General features: G+C 35.5%; 1 protein-coding gene across 1 annotated transcript in view; it reads left to right on the plus strand.

The window, feature by feature from the left end:
* Positions 1-25,298, plus strand: part of LOC150100532 (uncharacterized protein CG43867-like) — a 552,783-nt gene that overhangs the window by 351,677 nt on the left and 175,808 nt on the right. Inside the window, exons 17-18 of the mRNA XM_090402673.1 lie at positions 441-546; positions 15,598-15,710. Of these exons, the coding sequence (XP_090258799.1) occupies positions 441-546; positions 15,598-15,710 (219 nt within the window). The remainder of the gene's footprint in view (positions 1-440; positions 547-15,597; positions 15,711-25,298) is intronic.

The following is a 25,298-nucleotide window of genomic DNA, read 5'->3' on the forward strand; positions in this document are numbered from 1 at the left end:
CCCAGCAGACTTTTTCCTGTTTCCCAAACTTAAAACCACTTTGAAAGGATGTCATTTCCAAACCATAGAGGAGATTCAGGAAAATGCAGTAAGAGAACTGCGTGCAATCACAGAAAGTGCATTCCAACAAGGGACAAAACATTGGGAATGGTGTATCGCCAGTAGAGGAGACTGCTTTGAATCAGTGGGACAGTGCTTAAAATATTGTAAAATGAGCAATAAAGTCTTTATAGCAAAGGTTTGCCCTTTTTTTTGAACATGCCTTATATATAAAAATGACATTGAAAGTTTGCTGCATTAATTAAAAGAGGTGCAGATTTTAACAATATTTAAATATGATTCAAGCTGAACAGTCTCGTAATATTATCAGAACTAAACATGTACCAGTTGTATATATAGTATTATCTTTAATTTGGATTTTTTTTATCCCCTTCATTTAGGATGCATGGATGTATCACTTAACAGTAGTGTCATCTGGTGATAATTTAGTTGGTACTCAGTATGAACAACTTATTGCAAGGTTAATGGAGGTTGATGGAGATGAAAGTAAGTATTATGTACTTAAATACATTGCAGATTTTGATATTTACCTTAATGACTTACAGTAATAGTTTAAATTTACATCAGTAGGATGTTATTTAATGTGAAACCTTAGATAATGATATCACAGAAAAGTATAAATTGGGTTGAGCTTTTAGCATCAAATAAATGTCAAGAAGATAGAGTGCAAAGAAAATGTAGAGAAGAGGCCACCCCTTGAAGTATTTTATTTTTATTTCACTCATAAAATATAGTTACCTTTTCATTCATTATTACTGTAGGTGAGCTGAAGGTCAGATAAAAGGAATAGTGTTTTTTTTAACTCAGTGAGTGGTGGATGAGTGGAATGCATTGCTGAAGAGGGTGAATATGAAGATGATGAATGATTTAAGATATTGGACATTTGGTACATTATGAGATAGCAGAATCCATACTCCTCTCACTTTTAGTACTTAATGTACTGGTTCTGTTTTTTCTTTAATTTTCCAATTTTTTGTTTATATTATTTTTAGCTCATAGTGGTTCAGAGATTTTAGAAGTAAAAAATATATTTTGTTGTTTTCAGAGTTAATGTAATTTCATTAAAGTAGGTACTCATGTGAATAGAAAGGTGACAAGTATATTAGTACAAGAAAAGATATGAAAGAGTTACTGGAAGAAGCAAAATAAGAAGAGTGAAACTGTAAAATTTATGTATGCTGTCTCTGATTGTTAATAGAGAATTGAGAAGAGCCATTATTGTAAATGAGTCAGTATGTGGGTTGTGTTGGAATGTTGTACAGTTAATATATGTATGGGATGAATTTGTTGGACTTTAGTATGAGTTATTGATTGTTCTTGAAGATTTGGAGTTAAGTGTTTGGCATGTTAATGAGGTATTTATTCAGTGAGAAGATGGAAGTGCAAAGTCAGGAGCACTAGAGTTATACATGGAGCTACAAGCAAGTATGTGTGCTGCATCCTGGAGCAAGTGGAAGGTGAATTTCATCTCCCAGTGTGAGAATGCTGTTCCTTTTATTGCAAACCTGAAATAGCTTGCTTGGAAAAGTTTGTACTTGGTTTCCACATCAGGGTTTTCAGATTATATAAAAATAATAAAATGAGAAAAAAAAAATCAAAACTCCTTAGCGTACCAATTCTCTAGGCATACTGCAGTCATACAACATGTTAGGTTCCAGATCACTGTCGTTTAGCAAATCACTGTCTGTTTTTTTTTTTTTTCTCCTCGCTTGTATGTAAATAAATTATTTATTTACAATATCACAAATGCAAAATGGAAAATTTAGAATAATTTTGAAAATAAAACTATTTTGAATAGCTTAGAGCAGCGTATCTCAACCTTTCTAAGCCCAAGGACCAGTAAAATGTCTTAAACAATTCTACGGCGGACCACTAAGTCAGAGGCGTAGCTGGGGGGGGGATCTGCCCCGGGCGGCACTTTTTTGGTGTTTAAGAAATCTTGCCATACTGTCAATGGCAATAAAACTATATTGTTGTTCACTTCACCCCTATTTTATTATTTCTCATTTTGCCGCTACAAATTTAGCTGCAGAATGATGAATAATAAAAGATGGATGAAGTGCACAACAACATAGTTTTATTGCCTCTGCCTTTGAACATTCTGATGCTATTTATTGTTTTTTTAAGTCTCCATTTGATTTCAATAATTTTTACTTACTTATTCAATTTTAATTTGTTTTGTTTGGATAATTAAAAAATATATATTTATTTAATTAAAGTCTGCCTGCGGACCACCTGTCCCATCATCGTTGAGAACCACCTGTGGTCCGCAGGCCACAGGTTGAGAAACACTGGCTTAGAGGAACACATCAACTAGTTTGATTATCTAGTACAGCACTTTCTCACTAAGAACTTTTATCTCTGTTTTTAACAACAGTAGTGAAGTAAGTTTAGTTTGCTGCCTATCCCAGTGTTCAAAACACCATTATCACTAAAATTTATAATTTTAATCTTAGCATGTCAGAATATAATATAAGAATGTAGGTAATATAATTGGTTTACGTGTCTTCTTCTTTTCACTGGAAGCAACAACACCCTTACTTTGAATTTGGTTTGCCATTAATAAAAAAAATAAAATAATAGTTATAAATGGTTTATAATTCGCAGCAAAACACAGAGAGATATAGCGAGCTTCACATCATAAACAGTTCACAAAAACTGTGCATTGGTTAATTCATAGGAGCGTCATATTGCTGAAACTGTTGTATGATCAAATGTGGCATACTATAAATGGGCATTGATGAGGGTATTACTGTGCTAATGTACTATTCGTTTATAATCTTTTGTGAATGGAAGTTACATTAAAAAAAATGTTGAATATAGTCCATCAGTTCTCAAATTTCAATGGGACGTTCAAGATAAGATTAGCTGTGGAACAAAATAGAATAATGCAATTTAGTTATGCTACTACTAGAAGCAAAATAAGGGTAATGGGAAGTTTTTTTTTAAATTGCTTAGTTCAGCTTGGCCAAAAGTCATAGCCAGTAGTGAGACCTGGTTGAAAGAGGATGATAAGAGTTATAGGGATAGAATGTAAGGGGTATAGTATTTACAGGAAGGAGATAGAGAAAACAAGATGCTGATGATATCAGAAGAATTGCAGCTAACAAGAGCAGATGTGCAGCAACCATTAGAGATGTTGCCCATTTGCATTAGAGATTTCACATGGGTAACATTTCTCAAACAGAAATATAGAAATAGTGGTTAATAAAGAAAGAGCCATATGGCTTCATTTCAGAGATGTAAATTATATAGAAATAGTGAATATTAAAGATTCAACATTATTTCAAAGCATATATATTTCGTACATTCAGTATGTGGAAACTCTGAAAGTTTCATAATTTTGACTAGATTGCTTATGAGGATACAATTCTCAGCATTGGAGTCTTAGCTTGCACTACTTAAAGGAACACGAACACTGCCTAAGTGTCCACCTATTCGCCTTTTATTAGTGCGTTCGATAAAGGTTTCACTGGCCTGACAGTTGTTTCAAACTGGTTAGTTCTTTTTAGAGACCAGGCAGAAACCTTAAGAAAGCAAAAACTCTCTTTCAGTATTAAAGCAATCCAATGCAGAGAGTTGTATTTTACATAAGTGAATTCTTGGTTTACTTATGTTAAATAGAGCCAAGAGCCTCTGTAGCTCAGTCCATATAGACGAAGCCCTTTGGTCGGAAAGACCTGGTTCAATTCCCATCCATGACAGGAGGAACCTTTATCTGGTTTCTTTCAACTAAAGGTAAGTTAGCCAGTTTCATACAGAGGTAGGGGCTTTTTTCACCTAGAAACTCAGGTTTTTCGTCAACCAGAACAGGCAAACCATCCCTGTGAACACACGGATTTACAGCCATGAATACTTACGACAATATGTGGAAGAGATAGGGTCCTCACCACATGTCATATAGTAAATTAACGCTGTCCCAAGTTGCTTTTTAAAAGCAAATTACCTCCATGTAATTTATCTAGTGCTGAAAACCATGTACTGTTTTCATTAAGACAAAACAGCAATATATCTATTTTGAAAGCAGATAAAGGAAAAGATGTAATGGTAATGGATAAGGCCAACTATGAGAGGAAGATAAACTGCCTTTTACAGGATACCTCCACCTATCAAGAAATTATTTATAACCCTACAAAAACACAAACAATTAAATAAGCTGCTTGATGAAGTTATTAGATAGGATCAAAATACTTTGGACAAGTTGTGCACTCATTTCGAAAGAACTTCTCGTTTATATAGTCTCCCAAAAATTCATAAAGAAGATTATCCAGTAAGACCCATCATGAATTGTATTGACTCTCCCATCTATAGAATTGCTAAATTTGTGTCACATTTATTAACTGCCATACTGGACAATCCAGATGGTTCATCAAGAATTCCACACATTTTCTTGAGAAAATCAAGGATATTCAAATACAAGGGTCAAATTTGTTAGTCAGCTTCGACATTGTTTCCCTCTTTACCAATGTTCCATTATCTGACACTGTTAATTTACTATATGATGATTACCCTCCTGATATTGCAAAGATTTTTGAATTTGTTATAGAATCAGGATATTTCAGCTGAAAAAAACAAGATTTTAAAGATAAGTTGAAGGTACTGCCATGGGTAAGCCCTCTGTCTCCACCTTTGGCAAACTATTTTTGAACCATCTGGAAGATACCTTGTTCTCATCCATTCATCCCCAACTCTCTCATTGCTTCATTATATTGATGATGTCTTTGCTGTTTGGCCTCATTCTGAAAATGAACTTACCACTTTCCTACAACAGATCAATAGCCTTCACCCATGCATTCAGTTCACCATGGAAAAAAGAAAAGGCTGGTAGTTTACCATTCTTGAACATCCTTCTTATGTGCACAGCCTCCAGTAATTTATCAACCAATGTTTATTGAAACCTACCTTTATTGGCAGATGCATTAATGAAAAGTCTGCTCATCACACCTCTCAAAAAAATTGGTGTTATCAAGTCTTTAATTAATAGAGCACATAAGGTTTGTTCCTCTCTCTCAAGCTTACAAGTACTTCTATCAAAACATTAATGGAATTTAATGGTGTTCAAATTGAAATTGAACACCATTAAATTCCACCATTCCTATTGTTGTTCAAATTAATGAACATTGGTATTATATTGAATACATGAAACCTTAAAAGTCTGGTCTGGCACAACATAGTATTGACACTAACCACAATATCCAGTGGGATGAAGCTCATCTTTTCCATGGAAGCAGGTTTAAATATGAAGCCCTTTTACATCAGCCCAATCTGAATTGGAATAATTGTCTGTCTCTCCCAAAAGTTTGGGAGATTCTTATCTTATGTAACCATCAAAAATATATTTTAATAATATTTTTAATAATTTTATTTATTAATATTAACTTCTAGCATATGGCAACAGTTTTTAATTGGTTAACCACCGACTGCTGTATGTACCTTGTATTCCCATCCCTTTGATTTGCTTCTTTCTACACACTGATGACTGTTATTTTCAGTACGAAACAGCTGTACTTTCATTTCATTAAAGTAAATTACTGTGATTATCATGTAATTTATTGTTTAAAGTTAACTCAATCACTGAGTAGCTTCCTCCTACTGTAGTCTACAGTAGGAGGAAGCTACCATAAAGCATGATAAAGGTGATGCAATACTCATTGCATTGCCTTTATCGTGCGCTTATATGTTCAAAGCTGAATTATGGATCTCAGCCCTATATGTTGATGACTTCACAATTTATTATCACCCTTGTAACATGAAGTAATTGAAAGACAACTTCAGCAGCAGTTGATTGTGTTTCTCTATAGGCTGTTAGTAATGGGTTCAGGTTTTCAACAGAAAAAAATATCTGTGTACACTTCTGTCAAAAATGCACTCTTCATCCAGATCCTGAATTAAGAATGGGACAAACTGTTATTCCAGTAGCAAGAGAAGCCAGGTTGTGGGGACTCATTTTTGACAGCAAACTTACATTCCTTGTACACATTCATCAACTAAGAGAAAAGTGTAAGAGAGCATTGAATCTCCTTTGCACTCTATCCTCTACTGAATTGGGTGCAGATTGATCTTCATTGCATTGCCTTTATCGTGTGCTTATATGTTCAAAGCTGAATTATGGGTCTCAAGTCTATGGTTCTGAAAGGCAGAATAATCTGCGATGGTTGGATCCCATCCATTATCAGGGTATACAGATAATGAAATGAAAGTACAGCTGTTTCGTACTGAAAATAACAGTCATCAGTGTGTAGAAAGAAGCAAATCAAAGGGATGGAAATACAAGGTACATACAGCAGTCAGTGGTTTACCAATTAAAAATAGATAGCTACTGGTGCCTTGTGAACATCACCCATTGATGCAAATGAACTGGCTCTATCACTTAGACAGAAACAGTTGTCTTTTAATTATGCCCTAAATATAAAAGTCTCTTCCAGATCATCCTACATGGACTCTCTCTTCTGTGCATTGGGAAGCTCAATATCCCACACGTCAGACTGCCATACATCCTTATGGTATGTGTGTTAAAGAGACTGTGCAAGCTTTTGCCATGAATGTTGACAACATTGCCTGCACCAAACATAACAGTATCCATCCATGGCAATTTGCATTCCATTGTGCAACCTCTCACTTTGTCAACTACAGAAGTCTTGTGTTCCATTATCTGTCTACCTGCAACTGCTTAATACACACAGAGCAGCCCTCTCTGATTTCCTGCCCATCGATACTGATGGCTCAAGAACTGACACCTGTGTTGGCTGTGCTGCTGTTTCCTGATGTTACTATATCCAACTAGATCCCACCTGACTGCAAGCTGTTGGCAATGTGTTTGTTCAGCATGCACTTGTTCATAAAAGAAAACTATTACCAAACACATGTAATTTATATAGACTCATTTAACTCATCACGGGCTATCTCTCCTCCTATGTATAATCCACATCCAGTGCTGTATGAGATGCTACACCTATTGTACAAAATAAAACCCCTTGATTTTGATGTTCAGTTGTGCTGGATTCCCAGCCACATTGGAATTAAGGGAAATGATACTGCAGATGCAGGCTGCTAGATCAGATCCACGTACTGTTTGACAGTACCATATACAGACTATAGACTGTTTATAATTATTATTATTATGCGACTCTTCCAAGGAGTTCAACGACTCATTGAGGGAGTGCACCTACTCTACAACTCTCTATCTCCACCAGCTACAGTGAAACGCATCATCTACACCAACGCCATCTACTGTCCACCACTAGTATTTTCACAGACAATCACAAACATCCAAGCCCACAGCGGGATTAGAAACCTGCAGCATTTTGGCTGGAGGCGGATACACTAAGTAACCATCAAAACTCAGCCAACCAGGCTGGCAATATATAAGATCAAAAATTTATAAAATCAAATCTAATTGCTCAGTGGCAGTCTTCATGACAGAAAGCATTGAAAAACAAATTGTATGACATTAAGCCTAAAAAAAATTAAGCATTGGCATTCTAATCAATGTAGAAAGAGAAGAGAGAAAGTTCTTCTTTCTAGTCTCCATTTAGGTCACAGTCATCTTACACATTCTTTTTACCAAGTGATCATGACCCTAATGTGTGTGAAAAATGCAATATGCATCTATTTGTCAGTATTCTGGTGGAGTGCTAGGATTTTACATGAGAGAGGAATGAAATTTATTCCTTCTTCTACATCCTCAAGTGCCTCTTTAAGCATCTGTTCACCATAAAGGTTAAATAATAATGGTGATAACTTACATCCTTGTCTAATTCCTCTCTTCATCAGGAATTCTCTTGTTTCCTCTCCATTTACACATACTGACGCTGTTTGTGTCCAATGTATTCTCTTTAAGATTTCCAAATCATACGAGTCACTATCAGTATTTTCTAGAATATCAAAAATCCTTTTATGTTTCACTGTATCAAATGCCTTTTCAAAATCTAGAACCCCCAAAAACACCTTGCCATCATGGTTTAGTGTTTTCTCCCCAATAATTCTTAGACTAGTTATGGCCTCTCTAGCTCCTCTGTTGGTTTGAAAACCATACCGTTCTTCATTTATTTCTTTTTTTCTATTTTACTCTTAATTCTCTCCTCCAAAATTATTTGTGCCAGAATTTTTACTGTGTGAGTTATAAGACTTATCATTCTAAAATTATTACAGTCTAAAACTCCCGTCTTTTTTGGAATGGGGATAAAAATTGATCTTCTAAACTCCTCTGGTAATTCTTGTCTCTCATAAATTCCGTTAATAATTTGCCCTAACTCTTCCATACCTTTTTCACCAATACTTCTTATAAGTTCTATTTGTATACCATCTATTCTGGGGGATTTTCCTTCTTTCATCTTTTGAATTGCTAGATTCAATTCTTCTCTCATGATGTATAATCTCTGCCCACTATTCCCTTTCATTTGATTTTCTCCTCTTTCTCTGTCTTCATACAGTTTACCTACATATTCCTCCCATCTCTGTAATATCTTCTCTTTTTCTATCAAAATTTCACCTCTTTTATTCTTGACTGCTTCAGTCTTTTGTATCTTTCTCCTTCCTGTCATCATATTAATGTTTTTATAAACACCTTTTATGTCATTTCTTTCTGCCTTTGCTGTTGTGACTTTATACACATCTAACCACTCTGCCTTTTTCCTTCTTATCTCTCTCTTTGTAACTCCCTATTCAAGTCGTTATACTGCTTTTTTTCCTCCTCTGTTTTTCTATTAACTAGCTTTTCTTCTTTTTGTTATTTTACTTAAAATATTTTCCGTCATCCATGGTTTTTTTCTTTTCTCTCTTTCCTCCTCTTTTTTGGCTAAATGTAATTCTGTAGCAGTAATTATGCTAATCACTTATAGTAATCACTTCCTTGTATATTTCTCTCCTTCATTTCTTCCTCTACTTTCTTTGTGAATTTATTCACCGTATTTCGTATTTTCAGCTGCACTATATTCCATGATTTATTTTGTTTCTTTGTAATTACTTTTTTTAAATTAATTTTCATCTTAGTTGATAACAATATATGATCTGTATTACAGTCTGCTCCTGGATATGTTGTCACATCTTATTATTTCTATATCTTTTGTTTATCAAAACATAATCATTCTGATTTCTTCTATTATTTATTTCCTCCCCTGGGGTTTTCACGTATACAATCTTCTTGGATGTTTTTTAAACCAAATATTCATAATTGTCAAATCATGTTTTCTACAGAAATCCAACAACATATCTCCTCTTTCATTTCTCACTTACAATCCATATAGCCCAACAATATCTTCCTCCTTGGAAGATGTGGCCTTGACCATAGATGGCAACACTATCAGCAAGATTTTTTTTTTTTTCTAAGTTGGTACATCGTCATGCTGGTAACAAGAGAAAAATTGAAAATACACGATATAAATATTAAGATCAGAGGAAATAATTTAGATCAAGATTATGTATATTTGGGTCAACTAATTACAGAGATTGGAAAGTGTGATAAGGAAATATTAAGAATAGCAATTGCTAGATCAACCTTCATTAGCATGAAAAGCATTCTGATCTCAAGGGAAATTTACACAAAAACAAGAATTAGGCTGTCCAAATGCTACATATGGCCAACAGCTATAGGGAGCAGAAACCTAGACAATATCAAAATGTGAAAATAAACTAAAAGCCTTTGAGGACTGGACTGTGGATCCTCGGAAGAATTCTTAGAGTCCCATGGACTACCAAAAAAACTAATTTAGAAATCTTAGAGATGATTGGAGAAGATAGGATTCTGTTGAAAACCATTAAGAAAAGGAAAACCACCTACCTTCATCACATACTAAGGCATGAATCCCCTACAAAAAACACTTCTAGAAGGAATGATACAAGGAAAAAAAAAGAAGAAGAGGAAGACAAAGAACAGATTAGATTGGAAATATTAAGGACTGGACCTTTTTGTCCTATGAAGAATGTAAAAGAGAAGCACAAAACCTACATGGTGGAAACTCATGGTAGTCAACCTCATGGAAAGAAATGACATCTGACAAGACATCTGTCATAAGCATCATTCTATCAAGTAGTTTGTTTTATACAGCTGTGTTGTCTATATCCCTTGAAATGGATAAAATTGAGTATCGTGCAGTTATAAAATTCTTTGTAAAAGAAGGTTTAATGCCAAAAGAAATTCATTCAAAGTTCATAAAAATTTATGGGCACTTTTCTCCTTCATTTTCGGCAACTAAGAAATGAACTGCCGAGTTTAAATGTGGCTGTACCAGCCTTAAAGATGATCCATGTGAAGGATGTCCAAAACGTGTAACAACACCAGAATCATTGATCAAGTGCACAATATGGTATTTGATGACCAGCGAGTCAAAGTGCGTGAAATTGCTGAAACTATAGGCATTTCAAAAGAACGTGTAGGATATATTTTGCATGAAGAATTACAAATGAAAAAGTTTTGCGCAATATGGATGCCGCACTTGCTCACAGCAGATCAAAAACACACTTGCATGAAAATCTCTGTCCAGTGCTTGGAGCATTTTAACAACAATAAAACTGATTTTGTACATCAATCAGCTGTGGATAAGACTTGGATTCACTATTACACACCAGAATCCAAACATCAGTCAAAACAGCGAACAGAAGCCAGTTGTTCAGCACCAAAGAAGACAAAGGTGGTTCCATTAGCAGAAAGGTCATAGCATCGGTGTTTTGGGATGCTAAAGGCATTTTGTTTATTAATTAAGGGTAAAACAATAACTGGTGAATATTATTCTGATCTTTTAACCAGACTAGATGAAAAAAACTTGTGAGAAAAGACCCAGTTTGCAGAGAAAAAAAAATCATCTTTCATCAGGACAATGCACCTTCCCACAAAGGTGTTTTAGCAATGGGGAAATTAAGGAATCTCCACTATAAATTGTTGGAACATCCACCCTATTCCCCAGATTTGGCTCCCTCTGACTTCTATCTCATCCCAAAACTAAAACTCTTCCTCGCTGGTCAGTGTTTTTCTTTGAATCAAGAGGTGATTGCAGCTGTAGAGAGGTATTTTGCATATCTTACTGAGAACCACTACAGAGATGCGGTAATGGCACTGGAGCATCACTGGAATAAATGTATTAGTCTTAAGGAAAATTATGTTGAAAAATAAAAATAATTTTGAAATTATAAATTCGTTTTTTCATTGTTAGGCCGAATAACTTTTCAGACTACCCTCGTATGTTTAAAAAAAATGGAATGTGAACAAGTCTGAATAATTTTCATAAAGGAAATATGTAACATACTTGGTTACTATGATGGTGTTTTGGCCATCAGAAACTGAAGTTTGCCTTTGAGTTATTAACTTGTTGCTTTGAATTTTTTTAAGTGAATATAAGAATGATTATTCACAAACAAAAAAATAACTAAATAAACACAAATCATGTTTAAAGATCAGTGTATATAATTATTTTTAAACTACTATGAACAAATAGCGATAATTGTTCCTGCAGCAGTACACTACACTCATGATCAAAGATGAAACTAGCAACAAAGCCCAAGATTATTGACAAGGCTAAATCCCAACAAGCTAGTTGAAAGACTGGTAGTTAGTTGATAGAAGGCTGTATGATATACATCAGTGCATACCATAGTGTATATTGCATAATATACATCAGTGTATATCATGCAATAGTTCCACTATAATTCTTTGCAATAATCACCACTACCATGACTCTCCACCATTGTCAACCTGATTTAATTATTCTTGCTCTTGCTTGCCATATAGTGGAAGAATTCTCTTGAATTATCCTTGGCCTGACTGACTCCTCTCATACTGTGTCTTTTCATTCTTTGCCATGGTCCTTCCTAGCCAGTCACTTCATACTCCACATACATCTCATTGCCACTGACTGTCTTGTACCTCCTTCATAACATTTTCTTTTCCAGCACAGCTTGCTTTATTTCACTGTTAATCTATTTTACTCCTACTCTGTTTCTTCACTTAACTCTTGATTTATACATTGCTTATGTCAAATACTGCCTTAAGAATTCCCATGCACTAACATCTTTTCTGCACAGCTCATCTATTCATCATATTGATGCTGGTTGACTACAGAGCTTCCCATAATCATCCACCCTTATAATTTTACATATATCCTTTTTTGGCAGTGAAACTTTTCATGTTTCACTACTTACCAGACAAGTACCTTATGATCATGTCACCAGCCAGCATCAGTGTTAATTATTATTATTATTATTATTCAGGCCCCCCATGGAGTCAAAAGACTCATTGTGGGAGGTCCTTCCTAAGAAACACAAAGTCTATCATACCACTCCTTAAACTCATTGACTATTCTCGCTCTCACCACTCCATCAGGCAATGCATTCCATGGTTCAACCACCCTCCATGCAAAAAAAACCACTCCGCAACCTCTTGCTCACAGTTTCCTTTCGTAACTTCCAGGGATGGCCTCTTGTCGTCACTCCTTCCCGCTGTTCAACCAAGCGAAAGAACTCCCCAGTGTCAACCCTGTAACCATCTCTCAACAGTTTAAAAGTCTCAATCATATCACCTATCCACCAATCTCTGCAGTCCACATTCCCTCAGCCGATCCTCATAACTATCATTGTACAGGCCTGAAACCATCTTTGTTATCCACCTTTGTACCCTTTCCACAGTTAATTTATCTCCTTCAAATCCTGGGGACCTAATCTGAGAACAATAGTCCAAGTGTGGTCTGATCAGGGTCTTATACAACCTCATTAACAACCACATCTTTTTGAAGATATAACCAAATTCAGCATTATACGACCTCAAGTTGCTTCCATCACATGATGCTTAAGACTTCCCTCAGAGATTGAACAAATTCAATATCCTTGTTCTCATACACTATCTCCTCCTTCTAATCTACATTCCTGTAATTAAAGTCTCCTATTAGGAAAACAATCAAGACAAACTTCTTGATTTTGCTCCTTCTCAACAAACAATAGCTTCTCTGAATGTCCTGCATTAAACGTATTAAAATGTAATCCATCAACCTTACACCATTCCAACTTCCTTTCAAATTCACTTCATAGATTTACAAACACTGAATTCTCTTGCCTCACACATCTTGGCCATCTTGCTATACATTATCTCTTCTCTCTTTCTCAACTCATGATTATCATATCTAAGCAAACTTGCTAATAACTTTCCCAACAACAGTATTATCCTTTACCTCCTGCGACAACTTGTTCAAGTCCATATCAACATTCATTTTTCCATCCAAGTCGTTTGTGTCGACAACTACTACTAATTCTGATGCCCACTCTATCCTTCTCTGCAAAGCATCAGTTATTTGTTTCAGTGTTCCATCAGGAAAGTATGCTTTATGTACTTTGTTATTCATCACACCTCTAATGATTTGAGCCTCCTTACTGTGCTATGTGATTATCCTTTGACTCTTTCTTCATAATGTTAACTGCCTCTTTCTCATTCCACATAAGCCCACCTCTTCTTTACATGTTTAATCTTGTATTCCAGATGCTTTATTGCACTTTTCATTTTCATCAACTCTTGCACTGAGCTCTTCTATTCTGTTCCCTTTATTGTTATTAACATTTCAATTGAATTCTGTTTATTAACTGAAACACCAGCTCTCATTGTGAAATGCTCTAATTTATCATTACACTTTTCACATGCCCAAAAAAAAAAGAAAAAAAAGGCTCTTTTTTCTACAAATTTAGTAAGATTTTCTTGCTACCTGATATTAAAGAAAGAGATTAAAGTCAATAGGCATATTCCCATTTCATCCTTAATTGACTTTAATCTCTTTCTTTAATATCAGGTAGCAAGAAAATCTTACTAAATTTGTAGAAAAAAGAGCCAACCTTGCACATCATAGAACAAGTGAATGTTTTAAAAAGTGGCAACCAACAAACAGAATAAAGAAATAATCAACAATGCAGAAAATCATGGAAAATAAAATTCTCTCAGACTGTCCAAATAAAATAACCAACTAAAATACCCAGCATTTCCTCCAAATCAAGACACGAAAAATATAATTGTTAATCTTGAAATAGGGAAACATGAGGGGAAAAAAAGCCTAGAAAATTCTGAAATTTTGAGATCATTAGCTCTTTCAAAAATAATGAAATATGGAACTGATTCAATAAAGATCTACACAGATGGCTCCAATTGGCAATTCTGGGAGTGGCCTCATCTGTGGCTCTCAAAATATAGAACTAAAAACAACCAACAGTATAGGATGCAACTCATACCATGCAGAATTAATAGACATTAACACAGATAGCACTGCAGCATTTGGATAAACAAAACCCAAAGGAATTTATATTTTTCACAGATTCCTTAACAGCCCTTCAAGTTACTAAGAACTGCTCTACTAGCCACCAAGAAATACTTAGAGATATATCAAAAAACAAACAAGCTGCATAAGGATTCCAAAACAATTTTTCAATGGATTCCATCCCATGTGAGATTAAGGGGAAATGAAACTGCAGATGAAGTAGAAAAATGGCTGCAACATCAAGTGATATCAAAGATTTTGATCTTTTTAAAACTACTCAAAAAGAAAATGTAAAAAGAACTATTATCCAGGACATGACTCACTACTGGTATTCAGCAGAAAAACCAGGAACTACCATCGACATTTCAAGTTTAAAATACTATGATCTCTCGCTTCAAGACCATGCACACAAGACCAATCAAGTTTCTTCTTCTTCATGTAGCTTCCTCAGTGAGAGGGTGCAGCACCATGTCCTTCCAGTTCTCTCTGTTGGTGGCTTTCCTTTTTGTTTCTGCATAGCCATGTGATCTTGTCCATGATCTTATATCTTCAAGCCATGTCCTTCGTTTTTTGCCTCTTGATCCTTTTCCCATAATTTTTCCTTCTAAAACTGTTAGTATCCTCTGTCCTTCTGAACCTCTCAATACATGTCCTGCCAATCTCATCTTTCTCTGGATCATTTCCTATAATAAAGATCTCTGTGTTCTCATTCTCTGTAGGGCATCTGTATTTGTCACATGTTCTGTCCATGGGATTTTCAGAGCTCTCCTAGCACAACATTTCCAATCAAGTTTAGCAATGGCATAAAAGTCTTCCCCATCTACAAAATCTGTAACATCATGGAAGCATCACAACTGCATTTACTAACTGTTATGAATCTTTCTAAATATGAACTTTATAACAACCCCAAAAAGGCACTTTATAAAATACATGAATTTGACCACTATGATCTCGTGTGATAATACCATGGTCACTCTCCTTGCAAACAATGATATTTTTCTCATCATTCCTATCCTTTGGAGGATGGTGAAGAAGGGAATGTGATGAAGAAGGGAATGTGATTTAAATATCCAAAAATGTGTGTTTGACTTTGTATTGAAAAAAATTTGAAATCAATCATAGGAAGTGATTTATTCATTGCATAATAAAATTAATATTATTGCAAAAAAGTCTTGTGGTGATAAATTGAAATCTCATGAATTAAAATCAGCTTGTACTTCAAACAGTTTTGTTTATTTATTTTTTATTTTAAATTGTTTTCAGATGTGCTAAATTGAATTGTTATAAATTACTTTTTTTTTTTTCTGTTTCACAGATAGTGTGATATGGAGACATCCTCTTCTCTTATATTCCAAAGACAATATAACCCAGCCACTAACTACATTACCGTCCGAACAACTACAGACAGAAGCTGTCAAGCTATTTAAGGTAAAGGACATTTTTTTTTTCTTTTTTTGAAATTTGAAACTCAGTCTTACATGTGCTCTGAAGATGAATTTGAAATTCTATCCTGAACACAGTACCCTGTACATCCTTGAGGGGGGGGAGGTATAGGGGTAGTACTGTGATAGTGATGCGTGAAAAGTTTACATTATTACTAACTTCCCATTGACAGTTTTCATTCAAATTGGTGTGTTACCTGCCATGACTCTAGTATTATCAGACCTTATATTTTCGTCTTCTAAGGCACTTTTAATTTCATCAGCCCACTCAGATCTTGATCCTCCTCTGGTTCTTTTTCCTGACATCAAACAACTGCTTTCCTTTCCTATTCTGTTTAAGTAACCATACCCTGAGATTAGATCTGCACATTTCCGAGTGCTTACAACATCAAACTTCTTCCTAATATCTGTATTTTTAATATAATTACCACTGATGCTATCTGTTCACTTCCCTAATGTTTCTTAGAACGCTGATATATGTGGTCTCTAGTCATTTATCAATTGTTTTAATTTCAAACCCCTAATCACCTATGAATCCTCTCCATTCTCTCATTCCTGTGAAATTGAGATAACTAAACTTTCTAATCCGTAACTAATCAGTGTGAATTTTAGCATCCTAGCTGTTCTTCAAATATTTTTGCATACTTCTCAAATGTCTCCTAAAGTTCTGCTATCACTAGTAGATCTCTTGCATCATCATTTTCTTGTATTTCAATTATTATATTGAGGAGAGAGTGATCATGAAGTCTTCATCTGGGAAGTGAAAACTACATGATCTCTTTGATAACTTAGTAGACAGATTGATTCAGTGTCATGTTATAAAAATCTAAAAGAAAAGGATGTTAATAGTGCACAGGAAATGGTCCGGCATGTTTGAAGGGAGAAGCATCAAAATCTGTGCACAGAATCAGAAACAAAAATAGTATGCAGGAGCTGTAAAACTCGATTGTAGCTTAAAAATATCAAAGCACTTTACATCGATTTTTACATAGGTCAAGTCTCATGAGAACTGTAAATAACCTTGTTTGTTTCTATGTATATATTTTGCTAAATATTAATGTAGTTAACCCTATGGGAAGTGAATGTATTTACTGTTTTAACGGTTAAAAACAGAGGCAATGTTTTGCTGCCAGAACGTTGTGTAATAGCTCTCTATGAGGGCATAAGAGAGGTTGTTTGCGAATTTTGTGTAAGAGAAAGTGCTTACAAGCTCTGCTCATAAACACCTCCAAAGTCAGTTTAAAAGGTTCAAACAGCTTTCCGCAGGCCAGCAACTTATGATCAGAAGAGTGCACAGAGAGAGAGAACAAAGAGCGGATCGAACTTAAAAGAAGATGAAAGAGTCATGCCGAATTCCTCGGGGTTTACTACCCTTAGTGCAAGGACCCGAGATTGCAAAATAAAAGGGGACTGAGCTGAGCATAAGGGGCTTCCAGTCGTCAGCAGAGAGTCATCAGAAGTCGTAACCAGAGCGGATGCAAGCTGCAGATAAGCGGAGTCTGAACCAGAGCAGTGGCGGCAGAGAACGAGGAGAGGCAAGGACCCAGTTACAAAGAGGAGAGTCCAGGTCCAGTTGCCGACAGAGGAGCCGAGATCCAAATGCCAAGAGAGCAAAGGCGAAGCGCTGTTACCAAAAAGAGCCAGAGCCAGTCGGCAGCAGTTACGGTCATTGGCGGTCAGCAGTTAGAGGCACAGTCATTGGCAATTAGTAGCAGAAGTGGCGGCAATTAGAAGCAGAAGTTCCCAAAGTAAGGATCCATAGGAGAATTTGCCCGTATGCTGAAGCCTCTTGTATATGTGCTATTCGAGTACCACAGATTGCAGTCAAAAAGCCGCCAATATCCCGAAGTGATACCGCTGTAGCAAGATACTCCTGCAGGAAGCCTAAAACTTGAGATGAAAGAAAAGCCATAAAGACTTTAGTAAAAGACTCTTGACTGAATGTGCAATACAGAGCCTCTGTAAGTTACTTCCCTTTGTATATTTTCTCTTATAATTTAGGAGATATGTTGTATATGGGCTGTTAAGAATTAGTTTAATAGTAATAAGAAGTGTCCATAAGAGAGTCAATTGGCATGTTAGAAGTTAATATCTAATTTGTAAAAATAACCTCTTTGCGAGTAAACTAGAAGTTTAATAAATTGAATTTGTAAGCAGAGAGTAAATAAGTTTTAGAGTTAAAGAGATTATTTAGTGTTGAAGTGAAGGGGTTCTAATTTTATGCTAAAGATTTTATAGATGGGTAGAGAAAGCAATCTCCCTGTCATTTGATTCATGTATATTTCATATTAATGTAAATAAATGTGTTTTAATTATTTGTTAAAAGAGTGCTGCCTGATTCTTTATTTTACAACTGCACTGTTCCTAAGTAAATCACATTAAAAGCACAGTTTTATTACTTAAGAATCACGACTGTTTGTGTAAACTTTGTTGAAGGAAGTTACTCTAGTGAGAGAGAGAGAGATCTACCGAAAGTTTTATTGAGTCTTATGCTGAATATTTGATATACTGATGGTGCAATCTGACAAATAAATTTTTCAGTGTTCATATGCATACAACTAATAAATACTGAAGGTAGATCAACATAATATGCAGTAGAGTAAGTGAGAAAGGTGTTGAGAGTTTATTTTTCGCTTGGTTAGACTATAATAAGTTTAGTTTAATCCTTTATCGAAGTGTGAACAAACAAAGTTTGCGCCTGAAAGTATCTTCAGGACTGAGGTAAGGTAGTGCAACACCAGACAACTTGTTGCAAAGGTGGAGAAAGATCTCATCACTCTTATCTCAGTATCTCCCATAATGCAAAACACATCTCCTTGCAGATATTTGTAATGCTATGCATTAAGGCAAGGGCCACTACCCATACCGGTTTCGACCTTTATTGAGGTCTCGTCAGTGGGAGCCAGGCCCAGTAGTGGAGATACAAAGACAGAAGCAATGAGACCTCTCATTGCTTCTGCAATCTTGCAGCTCCTGCAATCATTTCATTCTTGCAGCTCCTGCAAGAATGAAAATGCTATGGAATGTATATAAGGGGGAAGATGATCAGAAAGCATAGTTGAGTAAGGCGAAATCAGATTATGAGAAGAAATTAGCTGAGCAGTCCAAAGGAAATTTCAAAGATTTCTTTTGTTAGGTGGTGAGTAAAAGAAACAGTGAGTACTGAGGGCTGGGAGGTTACAGATGCAGAAGAAACAGTTACTGAATGATTGCATTATAATGGTGTTGTCTCATCCAGGCAAAGACATTATAGTGACAGATATAACGGCGAATGTTGAAAGTTTTTTCCTTGTTTCTATTATACATTTATACGTTTATTTATACATTGGTTCTATTATAGAATCAAGGTAATAAAATATTTCAACATTTTTTTCTCATCCAGATATTTTTATTAATAAGGTCTAGCACATTTTGGCTACTTATATATGAGATATATATATATATATATATGACTTCTGCATTACTTCAACCTTGGTATCTCTCGTGGGTCTGACTCCCACTGATGAGACCTGGTTAGTGACTCTGCCCATTATGCATAGCATTTTACATGTCCATAAGGGTGTGTGCTTTGCATTATGGGATAATACGCACTAAGGTGTGATGGAAGTCATTAGCCTCTATAGACAAGTAGCTCAGACATGAATATATTTCACCTGCAAAACTTTGTTTTTGCTTCTTTTGGTAAATGATTAAAACAAAGTATATAATTTCCTGGCATCTTTACTATATAACAGGGACTGATAAATAGATAAAAACTGGAGGTGATTCAGATATTGCAAAATCTTAATGCAAATTTATCCATGGAATTATATGTAATATTCGCTTATGTCTTGTACAAGGAAATAGGTAGTGCCCTTTGACCATTCTATTTAAATCCTAGGTAAGCTGGTTATGACAATGTTAGGTTAGTAAGGCTATTTTTTGGATGCATTGGTAACAATGAGTTACATTTCAGAGGGCACTTGGTATCAGCAGCCTGGAGAAATTATTTATTTAGAATGAGCCCTAATATGGAGAGTCAGGGAAACTAGATCATGTTGGGAGGAATGGTGATAATCTATGCATAAGAACTAAGATGCATGACTGTGTTAATTATACTATTGTTATTAATCATGAAAGTGTTTATGATGAAAGAATGATTGTGTGCTCTTCTGATTCTGACTTATTTAGTATGTGCAAGGATGTCCGCATATGTGAGATGTTAGATATGATTAAAGATCGATATTATATCTAATTCATCAGACTACAGAGGCAAGTATACAAAAAAGCTCAGAGGTAACTTATTGTATCTGTTGGCAAATGCTTGGAATATCAGCATTTGCCAATGGTAGGAGTTTGTTGGCTTGGTAAAGTATGTTGTGGTCTGAGATATAGGCATTAGTGATACATAAGTCTTAGGTGTAGATATATACTAACATGTATCAGATGTGAAGGACATAATTTAGGAGGGAAATAGACAGGATAAGAGAGAAAGGGATATGCTGCTGATGATACTGGATGATTTGAGTCCCTTTAGGATAGAAACTTAGATTGCAATATTAATAACAACTATCCATGTACTAGTGAGTTTATAACTATCTGGTATGAGCTGAAGTCTTAAAATCAAGTATGTGGTGGGGTGTTGTTAGTGGATCAGTTTGCTGGAGAAGATGAAATGCATCACCAAATCAACCTGATGGGTGCTAAAAAGTAATCATTATGGGTGACTTTTCTGACCATTGATTTGATAGTGATGAAATCTCATGAATAGAATGAAGTGAAATTTATTGAGCTGTTGAAAAACAACTTCCTCAACCTGTATATGACAAAAAGGAAGGTTAAAGAATGTTACGCCTGATATAGTGTTGGAGAAAGGAGGGAGGGGGGGGATTCAGTTAAAGAGATGACTTTTCTGCCTACAGTTGATGACAGTGATCATGCTGTACTGACCTGGCAAGTGACAAGTATATTGATGTTCCATTCAGATAATATTACATGCTAAACTACAAAGCAGGAAGTTATAACAAACTGAGGAGAATATGATGTTTGATTCCATAACATCAGTTGCTATTTGGGAAGAATACTGGAAAACTGCATGAGAAGTATTAAAATTACTTATGTCATGCATTGTGTCCCTAGAGTTCAAAGAGTAAATAGGATAGGAGTGAAATAGATGGCTAATCGTATTAAGAAGAGATTCTGAGAAAAAAGATGATGTCGAAGGAATACTGTGTGCATAAGGATGATGTCAGTTATGAAAATTATAAGAAGCAGCTCATAAGAGTTACAAGTATTGTACAAAAGCTAAGTCCGAATATGAAAAGAAACTGACTATGCAAGCTAAGAACAATCCAGAAGCATTCTGTCATTATGTTTCAAGTGAAAGAATGAATGTAAAGAATAACTCTACTGAAGGCCGATAGTATGCATGTGACAGATGCAGAAGAAATTATTCAGCTAATGAGTTTCCCATTTTGCTAAGAATCATCAACTGGGCACATGCAGCCTTGAGCTAAGTACCTCTTCACTAGATGTATAAACTTGTATGAGGAGGAGCAGGAGGTACTACAACCATTGCATAAACTGAATGAGAATTCAGCATAGGTGTCGATGGAATATCAGCATGGATGCTTAAAGAATGTTCAGCTGAACTGGCTATGTAATTTAAGTCTGAACACAGGGAAGGTTCCACAAGAGTGGAAAGACTATATGATAATTCCATTGCACAAGTGTGGTGCAAAGACTAATGTGTCTATGTACCTACCTATCAGTATCTCTGGGGTAGTGATGAAAGTCATGGAAAAGTTGGTAAGAGCTTAAATACAGAAATAGGTTGATGGAGAATTTGTACTTTGCAATGAGCAGATCTGTTTACTAAGGAAGGTAATGTCTGAGTATCTTGCACAAAAATGTCATAATAATGTTATGGTTAAGGTAGTCAAGGGGGGGGGGGAATACACTACTATACACTACTATTTTTTTTTTTACTTTGTTAAGATACAGCATGTTACATTAGTTAGTTGGATGTGGGATGGGATTATAAGCTATTAGCTTGGATAAGAGGATGGCACTAATACATCAAAAAGTAATATATGGGTGTGAGGGGAGGGAGGGAGGCATGAGTCTGCAAGATTTAAGGTAACTAGTGTTATTTAAGGTAAATAGTGTCTCAGGGACCAATCCTTGGTCCAAAAATAGGTAACCAAGGATGCCACTGATATACACAATGCTTATTCAAATCCTTCCATGTGATCAGTTTCCTTATTACCCTCTCTAGCTTAACATCATTAGTGCAAACCAGGATATTTGCATACAAGCATTTGTATTGCACGCTACTTGAAAAACACGCATGGAAATTCTTCTTTAAGAGATACTTGTGCTATGAAAGATTTCTTTAATTCACACGAAAAATGCAAGGAAATAACTAATAAACAATAAATAACTTGCTCACACCCACCTTATAAAGTTTCCAGGGATGGCCTCTCGTTCTCCCTGTCTTCAGATATTCTATGACAAATCTCATCGATGCTAATCTGGTAATTACCCCTTACCAACTTGTACATCTCAATCTGTCCTCATATTCCACATTCCAGAGACCAGAAACCAACATAGTCAATCGTCTCTTAACTCTCTCCAACATCTCATCAACTTTTGAAAACCTGGCAAACAAATCTGTGCATAGTAATCCATATGCAGCCTGATCGAAGTCTTATATGTCAGTGTTCTTTGCATAATTCATTGTGTTGTCCTCACATTTTAGCAAAATGTTCATGAAAATTCAAGTCCCTGTCCACCGTATGACTGGCCTTATGGCCATATGTTTGTGAATCTCACTAATGCCTGCAGCTTTTGGCCAAGTTGAGCTAGCCAATACCAAAAACTCCACACCCTTATTTCAAATACTTCTGGTATTGGTATGCATAAGCTGCAATAACCCCTTCATCACACAACCTCCCTTTCATCCTGTATTGCTTAGCCCACTGAAGTATTTTGGGTGCTACATTAAGCATCATGTGATCACTTTCCCATTTCTTCTACGCTTCTATCTCTAGGTTGTCTGGACTCATACTCACCTGCATCCTTCCCCCTAAACATTCTAGTTTTTCTGACTCTGCACTTCTGAACTCTCACTGAACAACACTTCCTCAAGACTCCTGACGCCAAACCCATTCAAAGGCAAGCCATCCACCTTGTATAAATCCTTCCATCAAAATTATTCCACACATCCACAACCCCCCCCCGCACAGTCTGCACCATAATTCAGTTGCGATCACAGCTCCCAATCTCAGCCTGCCTCTATCATACCACGAGAAGACGCACCACCTTTACTTTCTCACTCTTCTTTTTCATATGTGGCTCACTTTCATTTAAATAATTTTATCTACGTTATATATATGTGTGTGTGTTTGTGTGTGTTCCCCTATTCATATATGAATAAATGATGATGATGAATCTCATACATGAGAGGTCATGAAAGCTATAACATAACAGTGCTGCGTGTAGTGATTTGGTTAAGAAGAAAGAAGGAATCTTTTAAGTTTCTTCAAAAGCTGGGGATTGTATTCATTTGGAAGAATAGTGGAAGAAAGCTGTTCCAAAGAACAGAGGTAGATGGAATGGAAGAGAAATTAGATCAACATGTTCGAAGTTGAATTGTGTACAGATGTTGACTGGTGATTGCTCATGTCCTTATGCGATTAGAGCAAAGTGGAGGAATGGTGCTGGCCAGTTCAGTGGAATAACATCCATAAAAATGCCTCTGAAAAAATGAATGGAGTTAGTTTGTTCAAGAAAGGGTTTGCCTATAAGGTAGATTGCCCTCTTCAGTATACAGTCAAGAAATCTTAGAGGAATTTAAGGTGCATTATTGTTGGATAACCTTTATAGATATTACTGGTACAGAGGTAATAAAAGCAAAAAGAATGGTTAAATTATGATTGATCACTTTACAAAGTTATATCATTGGTGTTGGGATACTACAAAGGGAAGGACTGATGAAAGAATAAAAGTAGATGACTGGAGGTGTTTGGGATACAAAATCTGAAACTGAAAATGCTGCCATATGGTTGGAAGAGGTAGGTGAATTGTAGACTTATCAGTAACTCGGGAATGGTGGATAAAAATATTGGAAAAGTTGGTTAAGAGCACAATCTTGGAATATGATACTTTATAGCATACACTATAGCTTTTTGAAAGATGAGTCTTGCCTTTTGTAATTTACTCAATTTTTTTACAATAAAATGACATTTGGTGTGGATTACGGAAATGATTACTGGATACTCCTACAGAAAACAATTCAGAATAGATATGAAACATGGATAAGAATGTGGATAAAATCAATAATAAAGACATGGATAAGATAAACATGTTGGTATGGATAAGAGGATGACTGGTAGATGACATCAAAGCAAAGTATATGGCAAAGTGGAATTCAGTAAAAGGCAAGTAACTAGTAGTGTGCCATGGAACTGGACTTGGACCTTTGTGATTCTATTTAATTTTTTTTTTTTTTTTAATAGTATAGGGGATGATTCAAGGGAGAATATCCAGTTAGTGGCTCATGATACAAAACTGGTATGGCAGTAAAAAACGGATATAGTGATCCTGCAGGTGATTTAAAAAAGTAATTATTGGACATTTAATGTGGCAAAATGTAAGTGCATTAGGTTATGCACATCGGTATAAAAATAGTACATGTTTTATATTACACTGATGGAACTGGATTGCATTACTAAGAAATGCTGGAAATTGACAAGGCTAGGGTTTTGAAGTAATGATGAACAGGGAGCTGATGATCAGAGAACGTATTACAAAAATGGACAAAATAACTAAGACTTGAATGCTGAAAAGCACACTGTCGACTGGTGATAAAGAGATTATTATTCCTTTTTATAATGCATTCATATGGGTAACATCTGGACTGTTGTGTAAGATTTGGTTGCCTGTGTTTCTTTGGGAATATGCACTGTTGGAGAGAATTCATAACCAGATATCTTCTCTCTGATGTAGAATGAAAGTTTTTAGGGGGGGGGGGGTCATTAAGTTCATCTAATAGGCAGAGATGAGGGGTAAGATAAAAGCATGTTGCTAAATTGATTTTGATGCTGTTTAGAAGTTTCCACTTTGTGACAGGACAGAACTAAGGGTTCATTCCTGGAAATTCTGTAAGAATGTAGTTTTTATTATCAGAAACCCACACATGCTAGTTCACAAGACCTGTAACACCACAGTGTATGTATATGCTCCTACTCTTGGACTGCATGTAGGTTCCAATAATGATAATAACAATAATAGTTTCTTATTTTGTAATAGTGTTCTAAAGATGGAATTAGTTGCATTTATTAATTTATTAATTAACTGCAACACGTAAGCAGAAGTTTACTACTGGGTAGCATATTATCCTTTGCATGTGTGATCAACTCCTTTCTTAATTATGATATGTTTAACAGACAGCACATTTCTCTTTTCACAATGGTCTCCAAAAAAGAGAAATGTGCCTGTCTGGGCTATTTAATCTTCTTATTCTAAGATTATGCTATGCTATAATAAACATAAGTCTTAATCTTATGACTAAGATTATGTTATGCTATAATAA

Source organism: Typopeltis vanoorti, chromosome 13 (genome assembly GCF_054136105.1).
Source record: "Typopeltis vanoorti isolate ZY-2024b chromosome 13, IOZ_Tvanoo_1.0, whole genome shotgun sequence".
NCBI classification, from domain to species: domain Eukaryota; kingdom Metazoa; phylum Arthropoda; class Arachnida; order Uropygi; family Thelyphonidae; genus Typopeltis; species Typopeltis vanoorti.